The sequence below is a fragment of the Callospermophilus lateralis genome, chromosome X, assembly GCF_048772815.1.
Source record: "Callospermophilus lateralis isolate mCalLat2 chromosome X, mCalLat2.hap1, whole genome shotgun sequence".
NCBI classification, from domain to species: domain Eukaryota; kingdom Metazoa; phylum Chordata; class Mammalia; order Rodentia; family Sciuridae; genus Callospermophilus; species Callospermophilus lateralis.
Genome location: NC_135325.1, coordinates 3,201,551 through 3,214,534, shown reverse-complemented (window position 1 = coordinate 3,214,534; position 12,984 = coordinate 3,201,551). Strand labels below are relative to the sequence as shown.

General features: G+C 39.6%; 1 protein-coding gene across 1 annotated transcript in view; it reads right to left on the bottom strand.

Moving 5' to 3' along the window:
* Egfl6 (EGF like domain multiple 6) overlaps positions 1-12,731 on the bottom strand; it is a 58,324-nt gene extending 45,593 nt beyond the window's left edge. Inside the window, exon 1 of the mRNA XM_077106978.1 lies at positions 12,499-12,731. Within this exon, the coding sequence (XP_076963093.1) occupies positions 12,499-12,572 (74 nt within the window). The 5' untranslated portion in view covers positions 12,573-12,731. The remainder of the gene's footprint in view (positions 1-12,498) is intronic.
* Positions 12,732-12,984: the final 253 nt, after the last annotated feature.

Here is a 12,984-nt window from a genome sequence, read left to right as displayed (position 1 = left end):
TCTGCCATGATGTCTTGCCTCACCTCGAGTCCTGAGGAATGGAGTCTGCTGTCTACGGACTAAGACCTCTGAAACTGTGAGCCATCAAATCAATTTTTCCTCCTCTACAATTGTGCTGGTCATATCTTTTAGTCAAAGCAGTGAAAAAGCTAACTAAAACATGTAAAACAGCCCTTGCCCACAAAGAATGTAAATTCTAGGGGCAAAAATGTATAAAACAGGTAATTATGCTCCAACATATGAACCCTACCAAAGGTGTGAATTTTTCAGAAGATAGGTAAAAATGCAGGAATTATTAGGTTGGGATGGGTTTGTAATAAATTTTCTGAGTGAAATAGTGTCTAATATGAACTTTGGTGACTGGTGGAACCTACTTAGGTGACATTGGAGGAGGTTATATGGTGAGAAAGGTGTTACAGGCAGAGAAAATAACCTGTGATAAGGATGCAGTCACTCAGAACATGAGGAGTTGGTGGCCTGAAAATGTGAGCATAGACAGTGATATATGTTTGGAGCAGGGGAGTGGGAAGGGAAGCTAGAGGAATGGTGGGATGGAGAAGAGCCAGAAAGATAAGCAGGAGCCAGAAAGAAAAGGCCTGTGTGCACAGGAATAATTTTGTCCATCTTCAAGTTTCCAGAGAGTTATAGAGGGATTTCAAGCAGCTAGAAATATCAAGGATTTTGCAATATAGGCAACAGCTTCCATAGAATTAGAGTGAGCTCAATAAGCTCCAACAAGATTTCCGAAATGGTTAGATGTGAAGTCACACAAAAACAAACTGAAATTTGTTGAAATATGATATTTTTAAAAAAGCCTAATTAGAAACCAGCCCAGAGTCTCTGATATATGTGGCCAAACTTATTTCATATGTACCAGTCAATGTTAATTAGTTTGAATTGCAAAGAATACTGCCCGGGGTTAACTAAAAGGAGAAAGTTACCAGAAGATGAAATTCATATACCATTTGCACATTACCACAGCTCTCCAGAGAAATCCTCTTTCTCTTGAGCTTTATTACTTTCACATGCCTGCCTTCAGGTGAAAAGGTGAAACCAAGAAATCTGAGGTGTATTTATTTCTCCCAAGTCATCGTTTTTGACATTGTACAAAATGTCACTTATAAAACTCCAAGACATTAATGACTAACACTTGGGCCATTAAAAACTTGTGAATAAAGTAATATTTCTTATTCACTACAAGGAATTCCTTCTCCAGTCACAAATACAACTTAAGATTACAGCTCAGTTGGAAGGCATCAGAAATTTGTCATCAAATCTAGCCTTACTCTCATTTATTGTATTGGAAAAATGCAAATGCTGGTTGTTTAAAAATCAACTCAACTCATGATTGAGAACTGTAAAATGGATTCTGATATTTAAACAACTACACAAGTCAGGCAACACCAGTTCTGCCTCTGGCTGCTCTGTGGATGCAGCAACATGTTCTGTGCATATTTCCTAAAGGAAATCAAGCAGCTTAAACCAGCACTGTAGGAAAAAAAAAAAAACATCAGAAGAACACGAGTCCTAAATGAATAGCATGCCTTTTAATTAATGGTTGTGAGGTCCATGTATTCACCCAGTTTTGAGAGATAGCTTTAAAGGGTCGTCACAACTGGAATTTTATTGTTTTAATAATCAAATTATACATTTGGTCATGAAGATGGAAAAAGAGTTTCATGGGGGGAAATCATTAGTAGATAGAATTAATTGCTAATCATTAACTTGCTGATTTGTAGATGCTAGAGGAAATTGATCTAGTACACCAATAATCCAGATTTATGTTTTACACTGGAAGTTTTTCAAAATGCACATATGCAGCTATTCTAAATTATACATGAAAAGAAAATTAATTATTAAGTTTTTTATTTTTAAGTTGAAACAATATGATCCAAGGAGAGGAAGGAATCCAGCACAAGCAAACATGGTATTGGCAATAATAGAAGAGCACACATTACCTTGTAAAAAATTTTCAAGTTGCTTAGAAAAAAAGCTTTAACTTTATTTCTACAGTCTTCAGTCACAGAAGTGTCAACATAGCTGACCAGGTCTGTGTGGTCTCAGGAGACCAGGTCTCCTGAGCTTTGGAGTCTGAGCTAAATGCTGAGTATTGTCTAAAGTTCCTTTAATGCATTATACATACCAAGTGAATGTTTGAAATTATTTAGATAATTTTTTCAAGTGTCATCTCTGACCTGCCCTTTGCACTTGCTAGCTTTCCCATCATTGATTCAATAATCTTCCATTTTAATACCTGGTTGTAAATATTATGGATAATGAAATTTCCACTTTTCTAGGTTAAAAGATGACCAAAAATCTGTGATTTCATATGCTGCAAGTAACAGATGTAGAAGAGAAGATTAAGTGCTTACCAAATCAATATCTATGTCTCCTGGGCTCAAAACTATACTACATTTCCCAGCTTCTTGCCAGTCAGTGGTGGCCATGTAACTAATTTTGGTCAGTGAAATGTGGGTGGATAGGATGTGGGCCACCTCTGCTCCTGGTTCAGAAAGCTCCCCTGGGATCCTCACTATGATTCTTCCTCATCAGCCCATTGAATAAAGTAGAGTTTTGGGACCTGGAAGAAGATGGTGCCCCAAGAAAGATGGAGGCTGGCATCATGTGAAGGCATGCAGCAGAGGCTCTCTAAACATGCCTTATATCATAAGAGAGGCAAAGAAATAAGCTTTTACTGAATTCAGTCTCTGAGATTTTGAAGTGGTTTGATGTAGTAACCTGTCCTGATCAACAAAGGAGGATTTCAAAAGTCATTTCTTTTCCTAAAGTCAAGTATACATCATGTTCTCCTTATATGTGAATCCTCTTGTACAAAAATAACTCAAAAAACTGTTAATATGAATTGCATTTGGTTCTATGTTTATAAGGCATGCATTTTTAAAAAATGTATAAAATTAGACCAGTGTGTCCTGTAATACCAAAGATGAATGGTTAAGGTATAAATATCAATCACTGGAATTTAATATACATCTGGTAAACTTTTGGTTTGATTGACCCAGTACCATGGAACCTGATAAAATGAATTCATTGACAAAAAATATTTTTAATCCAGAAAGAGAAAGTCTGACCTTGGACTGAATCAGTCCCACCAACATCCTCTGCTACCTTGGGAGGCCTGGATGGGCTGACCAGTCTTTCTTTTCTTCCTTCCCTCCTTCCCTTCTTTCCTTCCTTCCTTCCATCCTTTCTTCCTTCCTTCCTTTCCTTCTCTTTATCAGATGTCTCTTCCTAGACAATATTTAGCAAATGTAAGACCCAGAGAACCCAGTCTTCACTCACAGAAGTGTCAACGTAGCTAACCAGGTCTGTATGGAAAGGAGACCCTGAGCTTTGGGAGTCTGAGCTAAATGCTGAGTGTTGTCTAGAGTTCCTTTAATGCATTATACAGCTTGCTGTCTACATTGATCAAATTAATCAGAAAATCACTGTCTCTACAGCTGAAGTTAATTTAAAAAAATTCCAGGGATTGTGTAAGTAGTATAGTATTTCTGCATAGGATTCCTTATTTTCTGCAAAAATATACTGTGCCAGAATTCTTAATATGCTTGTTTATGGTTAGGTTCCAGGAAACTTCATGATAGCCTCCAAGACAAATTGAAAAGTTAAACCTCTTTTGCTGATGTTTAAATATATTTAAATATTGCCATACAAATAAAATAAAAGTTTTTTTTTTCAAATAGGGATAACAAGGTCCAGCCATGAGGTTTTTGCTATTGTTGTTTTTCTTGATTTTTAAATAATAGCTCCCAATATGGCAAATTCATTGTACCCAAGCAGTTAAAATTAATTTCAGGTTCTCATTGATATTTAAGAGACAGAGCCCAACTCCAAAAAGCCCAGGGATACCCCAAGTCACCTCACCTTCCCAGATGTGTAGAAGTTTAAGAACAAGAGCCCATAAAATCTGGTCCAAGCTACCAAGCTCTGGTATTCCAGTGGATGTTGATGTGTCTTCAAATTTCCCATGACATAACTGGCAGGGATAGTAGTAAATCTCAGGCAAAACTTGGAACTTGTCATTGCTTCTATTTCTCTCACTTGACTTCCAAGCTCAGGAGTTAGATGGAGATTGGGGACAGGGAGTACTGTAGTTTGGACTCATCCAAAAGAAGACCATGAGATAAGGATTTGAGTGCAAGTGGTTTATTTAGGAGGTAAAGGGAATATTGATGGGGGAGTGGGGAGCAAGAAAAAGAAAATAAGGCAGCCAATAAAGGAAGTGTTATCAAAATAACTACATTTATTCTCCTTCTTTCTCACTCATTCCTCATTAATTCACTGTGGGGAATGATACAAGATGGAGCTGGGGAAGTAGGCAAAGTCTAGATCAATCAGGATCCTTTTTATGCTATTTTAAGTAGAATGGATTTTATTCTTAATATAGTGACAAGTCATTGAAATGTTTTAAGAAGAGGGCTAATGGTATGATTTAAGTTTTAAGAGAAACACTTTGGGGTGTGGACTGGAAGGGACAAAAGAAGAAACAAAAGGAAACTATTATGGTGGTTCTAGTGGGAGATGATGGTGGTATGCCTGGGTGGTGGCAGGCAGTGGGAGAGAATAAGATGGATTTGAAATGTGTTTTGTTATAGTACCAGATTGAAAGAGGGAAGAAGTGTTCCACTTGTCAGAAAAGATGCCAGAGTTTTTTGGTATGAGCCAGTTTGAATGCTGTTTGTTTCATGATGGAAAGAAGAGGTGAATTCTGGAGTGATGATCAAGAGTTCTGTCTTGGATGTCTTCAACTCAATGAACCATCATAATGCATATGTCAAGAATGTAGCAGAAGGATGCTAGGCTTTAAGACTCTCACTTTGAAGTCATCTACATATAAATGACATTGAAAATTTAAGGACTAGAACAATCACTTGGAGAGACTGTAGTTAAGGAAGAAAACAGGTTCAGAGCCAGATCTCTGGAAATCCAACACTTTAAATCTGGTAGAAGAAGGGAAGCTGGGAAAAGAGACTGGGAAAGAGTAACCAGTATAAGATGGAAACTAGAATGTGTGGGGTGGTAGTTTTATGTTAGATTCTCTGATACTTTTCCTTTCAAAAGATGAAGGCTTAATTTACCTCCCCTCATGTGGATCTCTACTTAGCAACCAGCTTCTAAGAGAGTTCTGTAGGAGTAATGGAGGGTAACTTCTGAGATCAGGACACAAAAGGCACTGCAGCTTCTTCCTTCTTCTCCTTTTGAATTAGATACTACAGGAGAAGTCGGTTATTATTTTGTGAAGACACTCAAACATCCCTATGGAGAATCCACATGGAAAGGAGCAGAGGCCTCCTGCCAATAGCCAGGAGAGTGTGCCATCTTGGAAGCAGATCCTCCAGCCAGAGTCAAGCCTTCAGATGACTGTAGCATTGGCCAACAGCTTGACTGAAATCTTGTAAAAAACACCAAGCCCTTTTGCTCTGGGCCTAAAACTGCTTCAAATAAAATACAACCTATTAAGAAATCCCTGATCTCTGTTCAGCTAAGCTGCTTCTGAATTCCTCACCCACAGAAACTATGTAAGACAGTGACTATTGTTTTAAGCTACAAAGTTTTGAATTATTCTGTAGCATACTCATAGATAACTAATATATGCAGTGCCCAGAAACCAAGCAAAGGGAATACTGAAGAGCATGCTAGGTAAGTGCTCTTTCACTGAGCTACATCCCAAGCCCTGCTTCAGTATTTTGAGTTTTGATTTTACATTTGTATTTATTGAATCTGAAACACTGTGGATTATGAGCAGGCTATCATTATGAGCATTAGGAAAGACAAAATGCTACCAATTAAACTAAACTATGGCTTATTACCTTAATGATAATTCTGTGCTATTGTGTCATAATTTTGTGCATGAATTTTGTGCTAGCTTTAAAGAACACAATGGCCTAATTTGCTTCCTCTTACTCTCAGAATGAAGTCAAAGCTCTTTGGTTTGACATACCAGGCTCCTCACAGCCTGGTTCCAGTCTGTTTTCTTTGCCTCTGGCAGCCCCTGGGCTCATGACCACTGGGCTTGTGTGGGCAGTCTACTCTGTTTCTTGGGATGATGCCTTCCTTCTTCATTATTTTTGCAGGAATGTATCCATCCACCCATTCATTTATTCTTATGCAAAACCTACTACCAGTTAGGCACTATATTACTTACTTTCTCCCCTTCACACATTTTATACCTGTGGACTTACATGTATCCATAAAGATAGTTTAAATGTCATACCCTATCTTCAATTTTTCCTGACTCTTGCAGACAGGCTCAATTTGTCTCTTCCTTGTATTCTATAAGTGTTTTATATATGCAGATAAATATGTACAATGCACATTCATTCCTTTGAAATAATCCATTCATTATTCATATATAAATAACATTATTTGCCTCTTCTTCATCTCCTTTCTTTAGTCATTCATTTACCCATCAAATTTTTTTCAACACCTACTATGTGCCAGGTACTGGGCTAGAAGCTGGAGTTATAATGCTCCATACTGACTCCTCCACCTAAAAAGGAAAGACATTTTTCTGGTCCTACAAAGTTTTCTAGTGGGGGAGGCAAATAGATACATCTCTCTGGCATTCAGGAGAATGTTGGGACATGTCAGCTGCTCTCTTAGTGTTGTTGAATTGGACTGAATCAATTTCAACCCATTTTAGAATATTTCTTTTTCATAATTTAAGACCTGAAGATTTAAAGTTGTTTGAAACTGATAACTGACCTGATAAGGTAATTGAAGATACTGGAAGTATAACTGATCCCTCTATAGAAAGTACTATATTTGATGGAAAGTGATTTAAATATTCTGGGAAGATAACCACAGCCTTTAGATCTGCTAGTTATTCACTATGAAATTCTTGGCAAATCAACATAACCAATATTGCTCTTGAAATCCAGTTTACTTATCTGTAAAATTAAAAATGTGATATGAAACTTACACATAGGACATGTGATCTGTAATTTACACTCAACATTGTGAGTGGTATCCAAATATTTATTCTCCCTTTTTGTCTTACTGAGAACCCTAATATATAGCCACTCAGAATAAAGGTTGCATTTAGTTTGTGAGTCATGACCATGGAACTAAGTTTGGGCCAATGGGATATAAGCAGATGTGCCATGTGCAATTTCTAGGATATGGTCGTAAAAAGAGGAGCAATGTTCTTTATATTTCCTCTTTTTTGGCCAGAATATGAACATGATTTCTGGAGCTCAAGAAACCAACTTAGGCCAGGAGGGGAGAGCCTTTTGATGGAGCACTAAGATGGCAGCATCCAGGTCCCAGACTTCCTGGAGTGCCATACCAGTCCCACTGCCACTCCTATGTATGAGACAAATACATTTCTATCTTGTTTAAGCCAAGGTTCTGTGGATTTTCTATCACAGTCAATTTTGAAGAATTAAGAAGCATCATTATTACACTCACTAGCTACTACAAGCTCTCTACTCCTTTTCTTTTTACATTTCCTGATTCAAACCACCAATACTGAGTGATTTGTGAGGCCCAGTTTTTCAGTTTGCATGCAACTCAAAATCAAGATTAGGTGAATGGAATTTGATTCTTTGACTCCATGAAGTGTCTATCTTTTTTGAACTTGATTTTGCTATTTTCTCAATCCTGGAAGCTGGAAGTCACAGCATTATTGTGTGGGCAGGGTTGGTTCCTTCTGAGACCTCTCTCCTTGACTTGAGAATGCTGTATTCTTCCTGTTTCCTCACATGGTTCATTCTGTGTGTGTGTCTCTGTCATAATCCCCTCTTCTTGTAAGGTTTTAGTCATATTTGAGAGGGGGCCCCCATAATAGCTTTATTTTAACTTACCCCATTGGGGACCCCATCTCCAGATAGTCACATTTTGAGGTACTTGGGATTAGGGATTCAACACATGAATTGGGGGGGCATAATTTAGTCCATATCACCTTAGGACAACTGCATGTCCTGTTTCCACTGTCCCCAAAGGAGTTTATGTTCTAGAAATTGTCATAGGAGTAAGAGTTCCTCAGAGGTAATTTCCTGTCTCACCAGGTCCGTGAAAAATGGGTGCATTTTGGTATATGGCCAATCTCATTTCTTGATACCCAAGAGCTTCTCCATTGGTGAGAGCCTGCTCTGCCTTGTGTACATAGTAGGCTGAAAGTGTAGAACCCCCTCCCCAAAGCCCTCAATCAATAACTGATACGAGTATAAGTACCCCAGCTCCCATGTCTTCAGAAGGGATAACTGAGGCTCATGTCCAACTGTTCCCTAGAATTCCCCAGCAGGATTCCGTCATAATGGTAACTTAATAAAAAAATTTGTTTTATGGCATTGAGGATCAAATCCCAGGGGCTTATACGTACACTGAGCTATATCCCCAGCCCTTTCTAATTTGTATTTTGAGACAAGGTCTCACTAAGTTACACAGACTGGCCTTCAACTTGCAATCCTCCTGCCTCAGCCTTCCCAGTAGCTGGCATTACAGGTGTACAGCCCCATATCCAATGGTAACTTATTTTTGTATTTTTCTGTCACACTTCCCCTATTCTATATCAGCACTTCCTAATTAATAACCTCACAAATTAACAACACAGTCTGTTTCAGGAAGAATACAAACTTAGAGAGGAAGGTGGTGGTGTTAAGAGGGGGAACATACTCTACACAAGTCCCTTGATTATAACGGACTAGCATCAAGTGAAGCAGGATCACTGGTGATGATGTATGAGCAAGCACTTTGCAAAAATGCCAGCTTTTCTGTATTTTTTTTGAGGAAATAAATTTAATATTGGAACATCACTGACTGGTCTTAGAGCATAAAACCAAATCAAATGCAGTTTGTAAGAAATCACCTACTTTCTTCAAGTTTCTCTGTCCCTTTGCTTGTCAAATGGATACAATACCTATTTCTTTGGTTTGTTGAAATAATTGATTGAAATAATATTGAAAAGGATTACCATAGGGTCTCAATATCTATTGAATGCCAATCTGATTTAGGGAGACCAGATGATATACGTATGATTTTGGGGGTATATATCTACAAATTCTGGTTGTAAGAATATAGAGATGAATGACATGACAACAATTAAAAAACACTAAAATTGTATTAAAAGATGAAATATAGCCCATAAAAACAGGAGTGACAGATTCATAGCTCAGACTTCCTGTGGAAGGCTGAATCATGCCCCCTCCACTGAAAAAGATGTCCAAGATCTGTGAATTTTAGTTTATATGACAAAAAGGACTTTGCAGATGTGATTGAGGTGAGAATTTTGAGATGGGGAGATTATCCTAGATTATATCAGGTGGGCTTGATATAACCACAGAGGTTCCTCTTAGAGGAGGACAAAGAAGATTCAGAGAGAAGACAAGGTGACAAAGAAAGAAGAGATTAGAGCAATGTGGTCACAAGCCAAGGATTGTTGGCAGACTCTAGAAGCTGAAAGAAAAGAGAAACAGATTCTCCCCTGGAGACTCCAGAAGGAACCACTCCTGCCAATGCCTTAATTTTAATCCCATAAGACTTATTTAGACTTTTGACTTCCAGAACTGTAAGAAAATAAACTTGTGTTGTTTTAAGCCATGAAGTTTGTGGTAATTGTCATGATGGCACTTCCCTAACAGGGCTCTAAGAAAAACTGATTCCTCATGTAGTGTGTTGTTTGCAGTAAGCAGGTCTCTCTCTGTGAACATGGCCCCTTAGCATGAACCCAGATGTTCCCTCATCTCTCACATGAATTTTATTTGAATCCAATAGAGAAAAAAATGTATCACGGAAATATGTTGCAAGTAAAGAGTTGTTTACTACATCTCAAGAATACAAAGTAAAATTAGCAAAGAGGAAGGGGATCAGGTAGGGTGTTGGGGGCAAGGTTAGGTAATAGGGGGTGGAAATGATAAAAATATCTCATATATGAATATGACACAATGAAACACATTATTTGTTTAATAATAAAAATTTGGAAAAAAGAACATCAAAGTTAACACCATTTATCTATGTGCCCAAAGCAAAAAAATTTGCAGTGTTAGGATCAGGAGTGCTAGAAATGAAACTCAGGTTAATAAATATTCTAGATCAGCATTGTCTACTAGAAATGTAATAACTACATGGCATGCAATTTTTTCTAGTAGAAACTTTTTTAAAAAATGTAAAATAATTTGAAATTTATTTTAGTAACTTTTTTTAATCCAATGCAGCATATTCACAACATTACATTTCAAAATGTACTCAATGTAAAATGATTAGTGAGATATTTCCTATTCCTTTTTTCCATAAAAAAGTCCTGAAAATCTAATGTGTCTTTTACACTTATAGCACATCTCAACTTGGGCTGGCCACATTTCAGGTACTCAATAGTCACCTGGATCTCCTGACTATCATATTTGCTGTATCAGCAGGTCCAGAGCATCTAAATAGTCTGAATACCAAAGGGAATAAAAAAGTATAAGGCAAGTCAAATTCTGATACTTAAGAGCAGGTAAATGCATACAGTGAATGAGTTATTCATTTGATGAATGTTATTTGTTTCCCACGAACTAGCTCCATTTAAGAGGCATATGATTTTCCAGGTATAGTGTTTCAATTAAAAGCATTGGTTAAATAAATAAATAAATAAATTCATGCTTATGTTAGAAATCTGTCCCAGTCAATTGTGAAATATTGGGAAATAACCAGTATGCGTACTTTGTAGCAATGGGTGCCTTGCCTTCCCTGTACATGTGAAGTCTGTAGTTAATTAAATTTGGTCCCTCGGCAGTTTCCAAAGAGCAACCACTTGACATTACGGAGCATGTTCAGCATATAACAAATACACCAGCTCACGAACCGAATACTGTAAAGAAACCATGCTTCACATCTTGAAAACTGCAGAACTGCAGAATCCTGACATGGATTTTTTTTTTGGTTTATTGGGATCTTTTTGCCTTTTAATTTAATTTAGTGGAACTTTGAAAGTGAAGCTCCTGGCAGTTGTTTTGCCTGCCTCTAAAGAACTATTATTTCATCTCCATGAGCACTTGATTTTTCTTAAGTGGGCTTTCCAGCAAGACAAGAACCTCCAACATTCAAGGAAAATGTGATCATGAGCAAATTGCATCTGCTTACATTTTTATCATGGGAAGGAAATTGAAACTTGCGACCATACATTCTAAGAACCTGGTTTGAGGTTTGTTCTGTTTGAACTTCAAAATCCCTTAATACCACGACTGACTCTGATGAAAGATTTTTTCCTGTAAGTCAAACAAAGTCAATCAGGCTCACCTCTAAGAAGCCTGAGCCAAACCAAGACTCCTATCCTGTTCTAACCAGAAATCAGCACTGAAATATCTCACTCAGCTGGGGGAGATCCTACCCCTCAGGGGACTTTGAACCATATCCGGAGAGGTTTTATTTTCCTTGTCACAGCTTGATGGTGGGTGTCAGGGTTGTTACAGGCATCCAGTGGGTAAAGGTCAGGGATGCTGCTAAACATCCTACAAAGCACAGGACAACTGCTACCCCAAGCCTCAACAAATAATTATCTAGCCCAAACCAAAAGGTGGAGAAAACTTCTGTTAGCAGACACCTAAGAAGAAAGTAAGAGTTTACAGCCAGAGAACTAGGAAACCTTTGTCCTATGTCTTTTCTAGAAGGCTTGCCCACCCTACTGCATTGTTGAAGAGCGGGGATGGTGGGCCACACTGTCCAAGTTTGCATATGGGATCTATCACTTACTGGTTGTGCCTCTTTGAACAAGTTACTGGACATCTCTGTGCCTCATTTTTCTCCTCTACCAAAGTAATTATGGGCATTTGGTGAATTCATAGTTCTAAAGTGCTAACTTCGAACAGTACCTGGTCTACATATGTAAGAGCATTTGCTAAGTGGTTTTGCAGATCTCTGGAAAAATAAATTTCAAGGCTCAGAAATTCTATGGGCAATAAGGAAGTGGCTTCAAATCCTGATTGCTGTAGCAAGAATGAGAATAGTTGTCATCTGACAACCACCTCTTTTCTTTCCAGTTCATCAACACTAATCAGAAGCCATCCAAGAGAGGAGCCCAGCAACATGACAGGCTACCTGCAAGAACAGTGAAGGCTCAGTTTCTTTCCCTCCTTCCCCAGCGAAACTAGCGACTGATGACCAGTTAGTGCCCTTCGGACACAGTGGAAAACACAAAACTGTGCAGACAGAACCCACTCAGCCACACACATGGGGACACTCACACACCTGCTGCTACTGTAGATGTCTGCAGGCCACCATGTCCGCAAACACCCACAGGACTGTGTGCAAAGCCTCCCTCCTCCTGTAACCCGCCCCAGGGACCGTTGCAGCCAGGTAGGGCTCAGTTGATTGAAAGGCAACTGGATGCAAAACTCCGCCAAAGGGGCACGGGGAGGAAAGAAAGCCCGTGGGTGTCCCAGGCCTGACATCCTGGTTACATCCCGTTGCATAGACACCCACAAACGTGGGGGTGCCTGGAGGATGGGTCACAGAGAAGGAGCTGCAAAGGGGGAGTTCAGGAGGGGGCAATCAGATACTCACCTGGCCGCGTTCCCTAATCCACCTGCCACCCAGGGGAGCAGCAGCGGGAGCGCGAGGCCCCAGGACGGCTGCATGTAGGCAGGGTCGTCCCTCCTTCCTCCTGCGCCCCTTGGAAGGCGTCTGCTGGGACCGCTGCCTCCTCTCTCTTCTGCGGTTCGGGGCCTCGGCTGTTCCCGTGGCTCCCGGGTGCTGTAGCGATCGGAGAGGGCGCTCGCTGCTGCTAGTGGCTGGGCAGCCTCGGTTCCTCTGCGGGTGAAACCCGCGGGGTGAGCGAGGGAGGGCGGGGCGGGCTCGCACATCTGGCTGAGACCCGCCTCCAGCACCACAGGCGCTCCTCCGCAGTCTCAGTTCCCCCAGAAACTTTCCCCAGACTCAGTTCACTTCATGGTTGTTGAGGTATATTTTGGGGACCGGACACGTCGGTGATACCTGAGCTGGAGGGATTAAGAATTTAATTGGGAAATCAACGCTGGACCAAGGGTTCAG